This window comes from Aquarana catesbeiana, linkage group LG11 (genome assembly GCF_042186555.1).
Source record: "Aquarana catesbeiana isolate 2022-GZ linkage group LG11, ASM4218655v1, whole genome shotgun sequence".
Lineage (NCBI taxonomy): Eukaryota > Metazoa > Chordata > Amphibia > Anura > Ranidae > Aquarana > Aquarana catesbeiana.
In genome coordinates, this window is record NC_133334.1 from 15,971,319 (window position 1) to 15,989,772 (window position 18,454).

General features: G+C 41.7%; 1 protein-coding gene across 1 annotated transcript in view; it reads left to right on the top strand.

The window, feature by feature from the left end:
* Positions 1-18,106, top strand: part of LOC141112921 (vomeronasal type-2 receptor 26-like) — a 34,637-nt gene extending 16,531 nt beyond the window's left edge. The window contains exons 2-4 of the mRNA XM_073606027.1: positions 9,773-9,982; positions 16,863-16,986; positions 17,199-18,106. Of these exons, the coding sequence (XP_073462128.1) occupies positions 9,773-9,982; positions 16,863-16,986; positions 17,199-18,106 (1,242 nt within the window). The remainder of the gene's footprint in view (positions 1-9,772; positions 9,983-16,862; positions 16,987-17,198) is intronic.
* The last annotated feature ends 348 nt before the right edge of the window (positions 18,107-18,454 follow it).

Sequence of the window (18,454 nt, forward strand, 5' to 3'; positions counted from 1 at the left end):
AGAGCGCCCTGATGCTGTATATTGTGAGGTGACTGGAGCTGCTTTAGTTGCAGTGAGTGCCTGTGAGCTCTTTGTGAGGTGATTTTTATTTCTGCCATGGTTTCCTCCCAGTACCATATTTCCTGCCCAAACTTTCACAGTTTGTTCCCTGGGGCAAAAAGGTTCAAATGGATACCTTTTGAGCCTGCAGGCTCCGCTTTGTCCTTCTCTTCTCTCCTCAGTGGTGTGGAGCTCTAACAATGCATGTCTGCTCCGCTAGGCTCCGCCTCCTGCCCCCCTTTTTTTTCTTTTTTCAATTTTCAAAACTTTGTGACAAAAAGCGAGGTCTGCAAAATACTCACTATACCTCTCAGCAAATAGCTTGGGGTTTTGAACTGTCCTGGCATTTTATGCACAACATTTAGAAGCTTATGTCACACATCACCCACTCTTCTAACCACTTGAAGACAAAGCCCTTTCTGATACTTTTTGTTTACATGAAAAAATATTTTTTTTTGCAAGAAAATTACTTTGAACCCCCAAACATTATATATTTTTTTAAAGCAAATGCCCTACAGATTAAAATGGTGGGTGATTAATTTTTTTTCACACAGTATTTGCGCAGCGATTTTTCAATTGCATTTTTTTGGGACACACTTTTTAAAATTTTAATGCACTAAAACACATTATATTGCCCAAATGTTTGATGAAATAAAAAAAGATGATCTTAGGCCGAGTACATGGATACCAAACATGACATGCTTTAAAATTGCGCACAAACGTGCAGTGGCGACAAACTAAATACATTTTTAAAAGCCTTTAAAAGCCTTTACAGGTTACCACTTTAGATTTACAGAAGAGGTCTACTGCTAAAATGACTGCCCTCGATCTGACCTTCGCGGTGACACTTCACATGCATAGTGCAATTGCTGTTTACATTTGACGCCAGACCGACGCTTGCGTTCGCCTTTGCACAAGAGCAGGGGGGGACAGGGGAGCTTTTTTTTTTTTTTCTTTTTTTTTTTTTCTTTTTTATCTTATTTTTAAACTGTTCCTTTCATTTTTAATTTTTTTAATCATTTTTATTGTTATCTCAGGGAATGTAAATATCCCCTATGATAGCAATCATATCCCCTATGATAGCAATAGGTAGTGACAGGTACTCTTTTTGATCTCTCCTCTGCCCTCAAAGCATCTGACCACACCAAGATCGGTGTGATAAAATGCTTTCCCAATTTCCCAATGGCGCTGTTTACATCCGGCGAAATCTAAGTCATGAAATGCTCGTAGCTTCCGGTTTCTTAGGCCATAGAGATGTTTGGAGCCACTCTGGTCTCTGATCACCTCTATGGTCAGCTGGCTGAATCACCGGCTGCATTCTCAGGTTCCCTATTGGGACAGGAGAGCCAGAGAAAAACATGGAAGACGGTGGGGGGGATTCCCTCCCACTGCTTGTAAAAGCAGTCTAGAGGCTAATTAGCTGCTAGGACTGCTTTTACATGAAAGCCGACCGCTGGCTGAAAAGAATGATACCAAGATGATACCCTAAACCTGCAGGCATCATTCTGGTATAACCACTCAAAGTCCAGCAACATACCAGTACATTGCTGGTCCCTGTTGGGCATATATTGTAAACTTTTTTTTCATGCAGCCTGTGGGCTGAACGAAAAAAAGAGATTGATCGGTGGGTATGCCCACCATTAGAATACCTCCCTTCATCCACCCACTTCTAATGATGGGCATACATGCACCGTATATATATGCCGAAGCATGGGGGCATCCTCCCGCAAAAGTTAGGAGCAAATCGCTCCTCCGCCCTCTGCTGCCCCCACGCTTCGGCATATATGCTGAAGTATGTAACTGTGGTGGCGAAATCACCTCCGACAGCGCTGGAGTCACGGCTTTATATATCGTGGGAGCAAACACTGTTGCTGTCAAGATAAATAAATCTGCACTGCAACTGAATGGCGTACCTGCTAAGCAAATGATGGTTAACAATAAAACAAAGTAACATTACAGTATAACAGTAAGACTTACCATACCTGCAAAGCAAATACAAAAAAAAGATAGTAAAAAATAAAACATTTAACGCAACCTGTGCCTAAAATATATATATGCCGAAGCATGGGGGCATCCTCCCACAAAAGGCAGGAGCAAATCGCTCCTCCACCCACTGCTGCCCCCACGCTTCGGCATATATGCTGAAGTATGTAACTGTGGTGGTGAAATCACCTCCGACAGCGCTGGAGTCATGGATTTATGTATCGTGGGAGCAAATGCTGTTGCTGTCAAGATAAATAATTCCGCTCTGCAGCTGAATGGCGTACCTGAAAACAAAAAAATGGTTACCAACAAAACACAGTAAACAGTTAAGTATAAAAAAATTGCATATCTGAAAAGCAAACACAGTAAAACATAATAACAATAAAACATTGCAGAATAGAATACAGTAAAAAAGAGCAGAACAATAGAGAGAGAATAGAGAGAGAGAGAACAATAAAATGACAACTATGTTTGTTTTTTTTATTTTATATTTTTTTTGTGTTTCTATTTTTTTAATTTTTTTTTACACTTTTTTTCGTAACTTTAACTTTTGTAACTGGTTCCAGGTTTGGGTCTCTCAAAATGCGATGGCATCTTGGGAGACCCTCGTGAAAGTGTGTCCTAGTCTGTGCAATGCTGTACCCTACGCTAAAACTAACTAGTGTATGGTAGCGTTCAAAACATTCACCAATGCATAGACCAGGATTGTCAGGATCGAAGGGACAATAATAATGGGTGTCACGCCTAAATCCGCGATTGCTACAGACACAACATCTTCTTTGGGGGGCTCGTTGGGTAGGGGTACTCGAGAGGACATGCCTCTCATGCAGCCGGCTTACTGCATTTGGTTGGGGATGGTGAGGTGGAGCACCGTCTGGAAACAGAAGGGCTCTGACAATCTCTTCCTGGAATTTAAGGAAGGATCCAGTCCGTCCTGAAGCTCTGTATAGCACATGAGCATTCAGCAAAGCCAATTGAAATAAATAAACAGACACTTTTTTGTACCAGCATCTGGTCTTACGGGCAACTAGGTACGGCGCCAACAACTGGTCGTTGAGGTCCACCCCTCCCATATTTTGGTTATATTCGTGGACACAGAGGGGTTTCTCCACAACACCAGTCGCCGTAGTAATTTGGACCGTCGTGTCTGCATGAAGGGAGGTAAGAACGAAAACATTCTTATTGTCCCTCCACTTCATAGCGAGCAAATTATTACACTGCAAGCAGGCTCTCTCCCCCAGCCTAAGACGGGAATCTACAAGCCGCTGGGGAAAGCCCCGGTGATTAGGTCGCACGGTGCCACATGCTCCAATCTGTTGATCAAAAAGGTGATTAAAAAGTGGCACGCTCGTGTAATAATTGTCCCCGTACAAGTGGTACCCCTTTCCGAATAAGGGTGACACCAAGTCCCACACTATCTTGCCAGCACTTCCTATGTAGTCAGGGCAGTTTATCGGCTCTACGTGACTATCTTTGCCCTCGTAAACCATAAATCTACATGTATAGCCTGTGGCCCTGTCACAGAGCTTATACATCTTGACCCCGTATCTGGCACGCTTGCTGGGAAGGTACTGTTTGAATGACAAGCGGCCAGAAAATTTAATCAGGGACTCATCAACGCAGACAACTTGATGGGGAGTAAACAAGTCTGCAAAACGCTGGTTGAAGTGGTTTACGAGGGGCCGAATTTTGTAGAGCCGATCGTATCCAGGGTCTCCACCAGGACGACAGAGTTCATTGTCATTGAAGTGCATGAACCGCAAAATCTGCTCGGATCGTGCCCTGGCCATGGAAGCAGAGAACACGGGCATATGGTAAATTGGGTCAGTGGACCAATATGACCGCAACTCACTCTTTTTATTTATGCCCATGTTGAGGGAAAGGCCCAGAAAGATCATAAATTCGGAGACCGTAATTGGTCTCCAATCTCTGGCAAGGGAGGACTGGGGATTAGCGGCGATGTGTTGACCAGCGTATAAATTGCTTTGGTCCACAATAGATCTATAGAGATCTTCGGTGAAAAACAGCGAATACAAATCTAGTGGCGTAAAATCAACTGTTTCCACCTGAATTCCGGGTTGACCAGTGAATGGGGGAAGTACGGGTGCTGCGGAAGTGGTGGGTTCCCAATTCAGATTGGCGAATGCAGCAGGAAGGGCACTATGGGCACGGCGGGCCTGTGTTCATCTTCTTGGTGGCAGCGGTACACTACTAGTGCTTGCCACCTCGCCAGCTTGAACTGCAGCTTGGACTCGCCACGTCACCACGTGATACTGCAGTGCTGGATGTACGACCAGGGTGTACTAGGTCGCTGGTGCTTGCCAGTTCACCAGAAGGAATAGCGGCACTAGTACTTCTCTGCTCCATAAGAGAGACCTGCGGTTCTTGCACTTCAAGGACAGAAGAAGAAGATTGAGGTCTGGTACGTCTGACCTTAGCAGGGACCACAACTCTGTCGTCAGAGCTATCTGTCATGGAGCCGCTGTCCTCTAGAGTCGTATTTTGAGCCTGAACTTGACAGATGAGTGACTTCCTCTTCACTATCTGTCATGCTCAGAAACGTGTAGGCCTCTTCACTAGTGTACCTTCGATTTGCCATTTTGGGCTCTAAATTTAGGGGTACACTAGTGAAACTCACAGGCAAAAAAGCTCCTGACTGTTAGCGACTGATTCAAAACGCTACCAAAAAACTGTTAGCGATTGCAGGGATCAGGGCTGACTCTGCGAACGCTGCAGTTATGTGTGCTTAGTGTTTTGTAAGTGTCAGTGATCGATCGATACTGCACTTGGGTGGGCTGGGCTGGGCTGGGCCGAGGGGCAAAACGCAGGTGCTAGCAGGTATCTGGGCTGATCCCACTAACACTGTGTTTATGGGAACCCTAAACTGCTGGGGATGCTAGTATAGATCTGATCGGATCAGATATTGATCCGTTCAGATACTATAGCACTAAGGGAGGTGTATGTTGCGTGCCTGGCTGTTAGTGGTACTGGCGCTAACCTGACGCTGCCTGGGGCGACGCAGACCTTATCTGACCCTAAAAACGTAACTTATATCACCGCCGGGCAATTAGGGGGTTAAACCTTTATAAGGTAATAAACGGCGGGTGCCCTAAAACTATAATAAACTATAAAAAACAAACTAACTAACCAGCGTCACCCGTAACATTTATAGGGTGATCACTGGTGAAAGGGTTAACTAGGGGGCAATCAGGGGGTTAAAACCTTTAGTAAGTAGTATATGGGGGTCCCTGTCCTTATAAAACGCTGACGACGAACCTATATACTTACCTCCCTAACTAGCGTCACCAGTTACACTAATACAGCGATCAGAAAAATGATTGCTTAGTGACACTGGCATCAGGGGGTGATCAAGGGGTTAACCTTTATTAGGGGGGTTAGGGGGGTACCCCAGACCTAAAGGGGGGCTAACCCTAACTGCTCTAACACTTATAACTGTCACAAACTGACACCAATGCAAAAAAAAAACTGCTATTGGTGTCAGTGTGACAGGGGGTACAGGGGGGTGATCGGGGGGGGTGACTGGGGGGTGAAAAGTATGCCTGCGTGTTCTACTGAACGTGTAGTGTTGGTGCACTCACTTACTTGATGTCTTCTCTCCTCGGCGCCGGAACAAAAAAGAACGGCTCGAGGAGAGATTACATCACTGCCTCTGCCTCTGTTTACATTACTGAGGCAGAGGAAGATCCTCATTGGCTAGGAGCGATCGCGAGGGGGGGCCACGAATGGATGGCCTTCCCCTCACCTCTCATCGCTCCCAGACACAAGCCAACCGTCTCGGGCACCGGGGGGGTCCAATCGGACCCCACGCCCGCGGGAGGCAGATCACGTACAGGTACATGATTCTGCCTGCCTGTGCCATTCTGCCGACGTACATCATCGTGAGGCGGTCGGCAAGTGGTTAAAAGAAAATGTGTCCTAGGGCAGTACCCGGACCCCCATACCCTTTTTAAAATAACTTACTTGCATATAAGCCTTTAAAATGGGGACTTTTCATTTTTCATGTTCGGCTCCCATAGACTTTAATGAAGTTTGCAGCTCAGGGCCGAATGGTTCGCACCAGAACTTCCAAACAGGGGGGTGTTTGGAACATCTCTATCAATGACCTCATCATCATCATCCCCTCCATCCTCATCATCACTGGAGCCAACTTGGCAATACTTTATGTTTATCAGTGTTCTCCCCTTTTCTGTATGTTCCTACTTTCTCTACCTCAGAACCAACATCAGAATGAAGTCATTTCTGTGCATCGTCAAGAAGCAATTGGCTGATGCTGTGGTCAAATAATTCAGCTGACTAATCTATGCATGATGCTGGGGCTATGGCAGGAGCAGCTGTTGAAAAAGAGGCACAATAAGCCACTCTGGCAGCTGTGGTGGACTTTGCACTAGTGTCAGCTTGGGTCAAAGAGGATGAGGAGGATGAAGAGGATGAGGATGGTTTAGTAAGCCAGTCCAACACCTCCTCTGCATGCTGTGGCTGGATAGCACGGGCAACATCACTAAACAGGGACATAAGTGTCCTGCCTGAGGACGGACCACATTCACCTTTGCCTGTGGACACAGACGCTGCTGGCCCTCTCATAGTTGCATGGGAACGTCTGCCCCTGCTTGTTGGGCTCTCAGACATGATGGGGGGTCTTGAGGGGGAACACCAGCGTTACAGTCAGAAAAGCTGCAGCTGACAATTCAAAACAAAGGGGGCAGACAGGGGACAAAAAAAGACAAAAAAAAGCAAAAAAAAAGGTATACAGCACTGTATACAGCACTAAATGTTATGCAATGCTGTGTTAAACACTGCACTACACTAACACACTACACTGACACTACACTATACTCACACTACACTGAGTGACACACTATACTCACACACTATACTGAGTGACACAATATACTCACACACTATACTAACACTCTACACTCAGAGTCACAATAAGTGAACACACTAACTCACTAGCAGCAAACTGAGCCCTGCTCTATCTCCTCTCCGCTATGGGAAGTAACCTTTTATAGTGTGGGGTGGGACTATAAGCACTGAGCCAAGTCATGATCACTTTCTCCAATCATGGTTCTGACAGTGCTCTGTGCCCTAATTTCCAAAGCCATACACTTGACCAGCAGTCAGGTGCAAGGCTTCATCCAATTAGGGCCCTAGAATGCACTGTGATGCATGCAGTGCATTGTGGGGCACTCAGCGGGTGAATATCCTGCTGAACAACCCACAAATTTGGATGTTCGCCGAACGAATGAACAGGCGATGTTCAGCCCGAATTTTTGCTCAGCCCGAACCATTTGACCCAACTCTGGTGATAGGTAGTCAAAAAATGAGATACAAAAATGTGGCAAAAAATGATATAAAGAAAAAGAGAGCAAGAGGCGGGACTTTGAATGAGGCAACACGGGAGCAGGGATATAAATTGGATAAAATAGCAGTTTTTAATGAATTCATTCATATATTTACATATTATTGCACATAGCTATAAATTAGTATTTTGTATTCAATTTAAAAATACATTCCAACAAGGACTTTTTAGGCAAACATATGAAGAATTTGACATATAAAAAATATAAATGATATATCATTGTGTGACACATTGAAGTGTCACTTGGAAAAAATAACAAAAACAAAAAGATAAATCAAGATGGAATGTCCATTCATGGTTAATGATTGAGTACACATAACGGTAGTTGAAAGCTCTACACGTTTCGGGACCTTATAGCCACTCATCAGGAGAAAAACCGTAGTGACCACCTATGAATAAGGAGAGCAACAATATTTTAACTAATCTGAACAGCAAGTGGGCAAATGCAAAACATGAAGCCCCACATAAGTACATTTGACCCACGGACTTACAAAAATATCTGCGCAATGGTGGTACAGCTATGGAAGTCCAGCCAGCCAGAAGTGCCACATCCCGGAGCTGAGGGAGCACGTCCGGGTGACGAACACCCAACACAGGCAAACCCCGGGTGGGTCAGGGTGTAGGAAAGAAAACACACTAGTAGGTGATGACAGGAAAGTGGCCTTGTTTTGGAAGAGCACTAAAAAACAAAAAATGAACAATACATTTCTGAGTGAGTGAGAAAAGATGAAGTGTATGGAGGGTGTGGGAGAATGAAGAAGAAATAGGCAGAAGGTAAGGTAGAAAACAGTAGAGAAGGGAGAAAAAGAGGGGGAAGAAAAAGGAAGTAATGAAAGAAGGATGGAATGAAAGAAAAGAACCTAAGAGAGAGGCTGTAGCAAAGAAATAGCAGAAAAAGGGAAGGGAGAACAGTGGGGAGGAAGTGAGTGTAGAGGGGGGAGAAGGAATGAATACCTGCTGTAAGGTAAAGGAGGGCATGGGAGACAAAAAAAGTGTGGATGCAATGAAAAAATGTGATAAAAAGTGAACGGGGTGAGAGACCCTGCACAAGGAGAGGCTCATGCGGGGAGCACCGCCACAGAACTGCCCCCAACATCATGCACCAACAACTCAAGGGAGTCGGAAGGTGCCACAACGCCTCCAAGCCTAACATCCAAGCTGGCCAGCCATAGAGCGTCACACCGGGCCCCCCAAGCGCTGAAGAAGGTGGACTGAGCAGCCGGTATAAGAGGCAGGGCCAAAATAAAAGTGTCACTTGGAAAAAATAACAAAAACAAAAAGATAAATCAAGATGGAATGACCATACATGGTTAATGATTGAGTACACATAACAGTAGTTGAAAGCTCTACACGTTTCGGGACCTTATAGCCACTCATCAGGAAAAACCATAGTGACTCAGGGACTTACAAGTGTCATTCAATTGTCATTCAAAGTGCGACAAGGCAGAGAGCTGAAAATTGGCCTGGGCAGGTAGGGGGTGAAAGTTCCCGGTAAGCAAGGGGTTAAATGCCACCATAAGAAAACTCTATCTGTTTAAGAAAAAAGAAAGGAGGTGAATAGTGTCTGGTACTGTGTCAATCTGACTTGAGGGTATGACAGTATTTCACTTGTTTTCAACTTCTTGGGGTTGATTTACTAAAGGCCAATAGACTGTGCACCTTGAAAAGTGCAATTGCACTCTGCAAGTGCAGTTGCTCCAGAGCTTAGTAAATGAGGTAAAGCTTCACTTTGCAAAGAATACCCAATCACATGCAAGGAAAATAAAAAAAAAAACAGCATTTTAGTTTGCACATGATTGGTTGATGAAAATCAGCAGAGCAACTGCTCTTGCCATGTGCAACTGCACTTTCCAAAGTGCACAGTCTTTTTGCCTTTAGGAAATCAACCCCCTAGTGTTGCAACCTGCTGCAACCTATTTGCAACCACTTCCTCTCTGCATTCACTCCATGATGGATGTATGGCATTTTCTAGGGTGGGTTTCCTGATGGTGACAACAATGGACCATGCTTGCTTATAATGTGTTGAATCGGTCACTTGTAGTCAATGGTGGAATCTCATGTGACAAGGTGGTAACGTAGCAGCGCAACTGGGAGACAGGAGTCCACCATAAAACAGGAAGGGCCTGAGCAGAGACTTTCATGGCAGGATCACCAGGAATTATTTACATGGAAGCTACAAATAAAAAAAAAAATATATATATATATATATATATATATATATATATATTTTTTTTTTTTTTTTTTTGAAAATGAGTTTTGAAAATGAAATGAATAGTAAACATATTTTAGTAATTGGGTTTGCAGCTACTTAAATGTAGTAATTCAGTAACCGTGATATATAATATATTATGGAATGTTTTTACTCTGCAGTTGAACTTGTGCTCAAAAATGATATCAAATGATAATGTCCGTAATAAAGGAAATGAAGATCTTTCTATACAGTTCACCATTCAGAACCATGTTTTTGTTAATGGGAGTTTGCTTACAAGATCTGTCGGGAATTTCCGTAGTGATGGGTTTGATTATTGGAAACTTGTAATTAATTCTACTTTAATTAAATGGAAAAATAAGAAAAATCAGGTAAAGCTACCGTATATACTCAAGTATAAGCCGACCTGAATATAAACCGGTATATGAGATTCTCTAAGGTCCTACAGAAAAAAATCTTAAAAATGTGGGTCATTCATATCATAACTATTAACTATCAGAACTATTACCTCCCAGCAAGGACTCTTCTTTTCCCAAGGTATAGCAAGAATTATGTAAGTCTATGTATGTATGTCTTTTCTCCAGCATTTCTCTCTAAGACCCCATGCACACGATTAGATTTTCTGCAAATTTTTGTCAGATTTACCAAAACCATATAATATGAGGTCAAACCATAATGCCCCATACACACAATAGGATTTTCCGACAACAAATGTTGGATGTGAGCTTGTTGTCAGAAAGTCCGACCGTGTGAAAGCTCCATAGAACATTTGTTGGCGGAATTTCTGCCAACAAATGTTTGAGAGCAGGTTCTCAAATTTTCCGACAACAAAAGTTGTTGTCGGAAATTCCGAGCATGTGCACATAAGTCCGATGCACAAAAGTCCACGCATGCTCGGAATCAACAAGAAGAGCTGCACTGGCTATTGAACTTCATTCTTCTCGGCTCATCGTATGTGTTGTACGTCACCGCGTTCTTGACATTCGGAATTTTTGACAACATTTGTGTGACCGTGTGTATGCAAGACAAGTTTGAGCCAACATCCTTCGGAAAAAAATTCATGGTTTTGTTATCGGAAAATCCTATCGTGTGTACAGGGCATAAGAGTTTCAATTTGTATGCAATTAGGCAGGCCCTTGTGCTACATGGTTTTGGTAAATCTGAAGATGAAAATCTGCAGAAAATCTAATAGTGTGTATAGGATCTTAAGCCTCGTACACATGATGCGATTGTTGGCCAACCGAGCATCTGATTTTTATTAAAAGGGCATGTGCCAGAAACTTGTCTTGCATACTACCGTTACACAATTGTCGTGCCACAAACACAAACGTAGTGACGTACTGGGAGGAATTTCAGCTCTTGAGCGCCACCCTTTGGGCCCCTTCTACTAGTATCGTGTTTGGTGAGCATTGATTCCGAGCATGCGTGTTTGTACTTTTCGACTTTTGTGTGACGGATTTGTGTACTGACCATACGAAAATAAGACATCAAGCCGTTGTCCGACGAAAATTTACTAGCCTATCATCCAACATTTGTTGGCCGGTAAATTATTTTTTTTTAAATGGTTTTTGTTGAGTTTTTCACAGAGTATACATGCGATACAGCCATACACCAGTAAGATGCTCGAAAATACATGAAGAGACTAATACAAGGATATAGTATGGTCCGAGTTACATTGAAGTTATCATAAGAATATTATCTCCAAAGGTGTACATATACTCTGGCAATATAGATAAAACCATAGAGAAGAATAAGGAAACATAAGATATAACAATAGGAAAGTTGGATAGGGAGGGGAGAAACAAAAAAAAAAAAAAAAGGGGGGGGGGATTTATCCCTGGTCTGACCCTCACATGAACATAGTATATATAGTTAGAGTAAGATGAGGTTATCTCTAAGATTGTTCAGCATTTATTACCTTTAAACCATGTTGTCCATATTTTCCATTGGTTATCAAACTTTTCCTTTTGACCACTTCTACTAGCTAGTAGAGATTCATACACATAATGAGTATGAGTGTTTGTAAGGACTTCAGACACGTTTGGAGCTTGTCTGCCTTCAAGTGTTTGGCTATTAAAGTTCTAGCTACTAGAAAAATGTGGGTGATCACAGTTCTAAATTCGGGTGGGAACATTTCTATACCTATATTTAATATCGCCAAACTTGGCTTTGGACGGGTCAAAATCCCTGTGATACTTGATATTGGCCGAAAGATAGGGTTCCAGAAGCTGGTTAAATGTTTACAGGTCCAGAACATATGTAGCAGGTTGCCTGTTGAACCACAATTTCTCCAGCACAGTGGAGAGCTGTGGTTTCCAAACTTGGAGATTCTATATGGGGTGAGGTACCATCGGAGTGCTATCTTTTGGGATAGTTCCCAGTGGTTAACGCATCTGGATGCTTTGTAAAGCGATCGAAATGCGTGTTGCCACTGTACATTTGTAATATGTATTCCTAGGTCTGATTCCCATTTCTGATAGGGCTGGGATTTTATGAAATCTAGTTTATGTTGAAAGAGATTATAGAACAAAGAGATACCTTTAGGTGGAGTTGGTTTCTTGGTGAAGTATTCCCATACTTCTTTTGGAAGGTAATAATGATAAGATTTGATGGTGCGTAGGAGGTGAGCTATTTGATTGTATTTATATTGGTCGGTAGAGCAAAGGTTGTAATGATTCTTGAGCACAGGAAAGGGGATAAGGGAGTTATCATAGTGTAAATTAGCAATTGTTTTAATGCCTTTATCTTGCCAGTCTCTGATATTAAGATTTGGAATGGCATGAGAAAGAATAGTTATAGGTATAGGAATGTCCTTTTGATTGGATATTGGGGTTGGAACGTTGCATAGGTCTCTCCATGCCAAGACAGATGCTTGGATAGTAAGTGGTAGTTTGTTAATGGGGAGGGGTCTCCAAGCATCTAATAGCAGGAAGCATTCCAGATTATTAGACGGGATCAGAGTTTGTTCTATGCTGCACCACAAAGTTTTAGGTGCTAGGTTGAACCACTCTTTAAGTTGTGTGAGGATAGCTGCTCGATAGTAATCTTTAATATCAACTAGTCCCATACCCCCGTCTTTCTATGTTTGACCAATAATGTTTTGGAGCATCTCGGTCTTTTAGATTTCCAGATATAGCTAGAAAGCAGTGTATTTAATGCTTTGATGTACGTGTTGTGTATTGGGACTGGTAAGGTACCAAATATATAAAGTATTTGGGGCAGGATCAACATTTTAAATGAGGCTAGGCGTCCTGTCCAAGTTAACTCAATCTTGGCCATTCTTTTTGTTTCCTTATAGAGTTTATTAAATAGAGCAGAATATTTGGCTTCTGCTAAGTTTTGAGGATTCTTAGTTAGTATTAGGCCTAAGTAGGTAAGACTTGAGTTACTCCAGGTATAGGGAAGGGATGTGAGTAGTTGGGATTTTAAGGAGGGTGTTATTCCCAAATCTAGTATGACTTTTTGAAGTTAACTTTGTAGTATGAGATCCTGCTGAATTCATTGAGGGTATCATGTGCATGTAGCAGTGATATATCAGGTGATGATAGGAATAGAATAATATCATCTGCAAATAAATTTATATTGTGGGATTGTCCTCGTATGGAGAAGCCTGAGATATTAGGATGAGTCCTAACTCTTTCTGCGAGGGGTTCAATAAGTAGATTAAAAATCGAGGGAGAAAGGGGCATCCCTGCCTAGTACCCTTAGATATGGTGAAGGTGTCTGACAATAAGTTAGAGGTGAAAACTTGTGCACAGGGAGAGGAATATAAAGCCAGTATGGCAGATAAGATGGGCCCATGGAAGCCAAACTTTTGTAATGTATGTCTCATATAGCCCCAATGGATCCTGTCAAATGCCCTCTCCGCATCCAAAGAAAGGAGCAGAGAAGGCACCCAACAGGATCGAGCGTATTGCATGATATTGATGACCCTCCTAGTGGCATCAGCAGCTTGTCTTCCCGCTGCGAAGCCAGATTGGTCAGATTTTACAAGAAAAGGAAGGATGGGGAGTAAAATGGGGCTAAAATTTTCACATAAAGCTTAACATCAGTGTTGAGTAATGATATCGGTCTGAAGTTGGGCGGGGATGTGGGCTCTTTACCAGGTTTAGGGATAGTTACCACGTAGGCTTTTAGCATTTCGGGGGGAAAAGAGGCAGAGGACATCACAGTCGAGAAGACCACCTGTAGGGTCGGAGTTAGTTTGGAATTAAATGTTTTAAAATAGTCATTGGGCAGGCCATCTGGGCCTGGGGATTTACCCAATGGGAGTGTTCGTATTACTTTCTGGATCTCAGACTCCGTTATAGGGGAGTTGAGGGATGCGAGTTGTGATAGTGAGAGAGAGGGAAGTTTAATTTTTGACAGGAAGGTCTGTATGCTTTCCTCTGTTGGTTGTGGTGTGTTGGGGTCTTTATCTAGATTGTATAGTGTTGAATAGTATTCAGCAAAGGAATTTGCTATTTTTTTAGGGTTGCATATTTTATGTTTATCTTTTGAATGGAGCAAAAATGAGATTGTAGATTTGGTCCTGTCTGTTTTGAGCCTCTGGGCTAGGAATTTTCCTGCTCGGTTACCAGATGAATAATGTGACAGTTTTAGAGATTGTATGTGTTTGTCGTAACGTTCAATTAGAAGGAGTCTGAGATCAGAGAGGAGTTGGGAAAGTTTTTGGGCCGTATGAGGGTTGGGGTTTTGTTTATTCAAAGTCTCCAGGGTTTTTATGTCTTTAATAAGTAGGTTTAGCTTATGTGTCCTCTGCCTCTTCTCCCTTGCACATATCTGAAGTAATATCCCCCTAATAAAAGCCTTATGTGAGCACCATAACATTGGAGGATCAGATACAGTATTAGTATTCACTTAAAAAAACTCAGATAATTTATCGTTAATATTCATGACATGTTGTGGCATTTGGAAAATACGTGAGTTAGCTCTCCAGATATAGGTAGGACTCGGGGTGTGCCTCTCCACCACAGTGATAGATACAGGAGCATGGTCAGACCATGTTATATTATGTATGGTGGAGGAGGACACAGCTTGTAGAAGTACCTTGTCTACCAATATCAGATCTATTCTGGAGTAAGAGTTATGCCTGGTAGAATGGAGGGTGAAGTCTCTTTCGTTAGCATGTTGGCATCTCCAAACGTCATAGATGTCCTGAGAGTGTAGCAGAGGTTGAAGCGAGGGGGGAGGTGGTTTGGCCTTGGATGTGGTTTTCGGATGGTCAGTACAGAAATCAGCACACAAAAGTCGAAAGTACAAACACGCATGATCGGAATCTAGGAACGACCAAGAAGAGTTCGATCTTGGTCGTTCTTCGTAAACCAGTGGTCATCAACCCTGTCTTCAGGGCCTACTAACAGGCCAGGTTTTATGTATTACCTTGGAGAGATGTAGACTAGACTACTGCAATCACTGAGCAGCAAATGATAACACCTGTGATGTACTTCAGTTATCTTGCAAACCTGGCCTGTTAGTGGGCCCTGAGGACAGGGTTGATGACCACTGTTGTAAACTACCATTCGCAATCTAGAATTAACATTCGTGACGTGGCAATTGATGAAATGTCGAAAAGGCAGCGCACATATTTATCTTCTTTAATGGGATTATAATGAAGCTGCTTTGCTGGTGATACTGATGTAGTTATGCCAAACATATTTTAAAAGGCATTTGTTTTGTAAGATCTGAAAATCGCGAATCAACGCTCACCAAACTTCTACTAACACGAAATTAGCAGAAGGGGCCCAAAGGGTGGCGCTTGAGAAACAAACTTTCTCTTTACACTCTTGTAGTACGTCATCAATTCGCGGATAGTTAGTATGCTAGACAAAATCCTGCACACGTGCTTTTGACAAGAATCAGACGCTCAGTCGTACGACAATCTAACCATGTGTACAAGGATAGACATATGATTTGGGGGCCAGACATATGTATCAGTCAACCTCAATCACCTTTTGTAATGGGGAGATCCCCAAGTGTGGGGGGTGAAAAGAAAAAGAAGGAGTGGGACCAGATAAGGAGGAGAGAGAACCCAAAAAAGGAAAAATCTAGCAATCAGTCACTCAACTATTAAGATTTTTAGTGTATCTAGTTGGGTTTACAGAAGTGGAAGCATTTTTTCATATGTAATAGTGTACCTATGCTCCATCTTGAACCCCTCCCCCCATTACATCTGTATGAGGTGTTTGTGGATCTAAAAAAAAAAAAATCATTAGAAATCTTACTGTGAAAATGTATTGTGCCATGATGGGTGAAAATAACGCTAGTGAAGCAAAAACACTGGCAGGAAGTGAAATAGGCTATAATGAGATGTTGGCTTTGGATATTTTGGAGGAACTCTGGGAAGAGGGGTAGTTGAAATTGAATTGCTGGAGAAGGCAATAGGAGGAAACTTTGAGGTTGAAGTATAACAGATGACGGTCATGTCTAAAGCCTCCTTCCATCCCCACTGACTGAAAGGCAATTTCATTCCCACTTTCTAGGGAGCGGTTTACTCTGAGATCATCCCGGTTTGTAAGGAAGCCAGAAATTATTTTAGATCTAATTTGTCATGTAAGGAGACGTAAGTTATATGGGGTCTGATGGATAATGCCAATGTGTAGTTGTTTATGGTGCACAAAGCTATGCCAGAAGAGATGTGTGGTGGCATTAAGTACATTTGCAATGCACCTTGCCACAGCTTGTGTTTGGGTTCCATTAATAACATCGCAAGTACTTTCTGATGGACGTCCAGAAGTTCTGCCTTAAGAAATAAAACTTAAGACAGTCTCACCTTATAAAAACACAAATAATATTATGTTGTCATGTCTTTATTGAATGAATAATTTCATGAATAAAGTTCATTCATGCATGAAATATGTAACATATCAAAAAATGATTAGCTGAAGTCAAGTATGTAAGATAATAAGTTGGCTTTTAAAATCTAGGTAGGTGTAAGCATAACATGATATTTAAAAAAAATCACACACATTCATTTGGTCATTTACTAAACAGAAAAAATGTTTTAGAGTTTGTGTAATTAAAATTAAATAAAAAGCGTTCTTGAAGTCCACAGTCAGCAGATGGTTTACAAGTTGAAGAATCTCAGCACAATAATTGCTCTCCATAGGAGAAGAGATTTTATCTGAGAAATTAGGATAGAGATGAGATTACATCACTTGTAAAGTGTCAATTATACATTTGAAAACTTGGTTTTCTAAAACTAATATAAAATATATACTGTATAACATACAACATGTTGCTTTCTGTTAGGTTCCAAAATCTCAGTGCTCAATAAGTTGTCTCCCAGGATACCGGAAAGTTCTCAGCTCTTCCATACACCCTTGTTGTCATAGTTGTGTCCTGTGTTCATATGGAGAAATATCAAATATTACAGGTAATGACTATGAAATATTACTGTGGGTATGCTCTTTTGTATGTATTGTCTCTAAAGAACATTAAAAAGGCCGAATTGTAACCTAGAAATAAACGACATAGCTGATTTGATATGTTGACGCATATTAATATTTGATTATATTAATATATATAAACCAAACAAGATATCCTGTAAGTGATCACAGTATTCATTGATTTTATTTTGTTTTCCAGATAGTGAAAACTGCATGAAATGCCCCGATCATGAATGGCCAAATGAGAACAGAACTCACTGTATTCCCAAGGAAGTAGAATTTCTATCCTTCACTGATGACACGCTCTCACTAGTTTTTATAGTCCTCTCACTGTTTTGTTTTGGGAAGACTCTTCTAGTACTCGTCATTTTTATTTTACACCAGGACACACCAATTGTGAAAGCCAATAACAAGAGCCTCAGCTTTGTCCTCCTGGTCTCCATCATGTTGGGTTTCCTCTGTGTGTTCCTCTTTCTGGGTCGTCCTGTGGATGTAACCTGCTTGTTACGCCAAATATCTTTTGGAATTCTCTTTACAATAGCCGTATCTTCTGTATTGGCCAAGACTATTATGGTTTGCATTGCCTTCAAAGCCAGCAAACCCAACAGAGTGTGGAGGAAATGGATTGGAGTAAAACTGCCCACCTGTATAGTCTTAGCTTGTTCTTCTATTCAGGTTATAATCTGTATTAGTTGGTTGTCCATCTCTCCTCCCTTTCAGGAATTGGACACACACTCATACCAGGAGAAGATCATCATTCAGTGTAATGAAGGGTCAGTTATTGGGTTCTACTCTGTCCTGGGTTATATGGGGATCCTGGCTGCTGTCAGTTTTATTATAGCTTTTTTTGTCAGGACTTTACCGGACAGTTTTAATGAAGCTAAATATATCACCTTCAGCATGCTGGTGTTCTGCAGTGTCTGGATTGCCATGATCCCGGCCTATCTGAGCACCAAAGGGAAATACACGGTGGGTGTGGAGATATTCGCCATACTGATTTCAAATAATGGTCTCTTATATTGTATATTTCTTACAAAATGCTTTATAATTCTCTGTAGGCCAGAACTGAATACAAAAGTCTATCTGCACAGTCAAAGAAATATATAAAAACTCTTTTATTTTAAGACATCACAAAATGTAGAAAGTTATGCAAATGATACATCACTTTTTGATTTGGCAAAGTTGAAAAAAGTAATATAACATTTTAAAATCCTACTTATAGTGTAAGAGAACATCTTTCAAAAGCAAAAAATCAAATATACAGTATGTCAACTAAATTTAAATACTTAATAAAGAATCCAATCATCAAGATATGCATGATTCCAAATCATTAAAAACCACAAAAACAAAGAAACAAACACACAGCCATAAAACCAGACATTTGTACTGGTACCATATGACCTAAAGTGTGAACTCCAGACAGATATGAAAGGCACAAATGATTGCATCTATGTA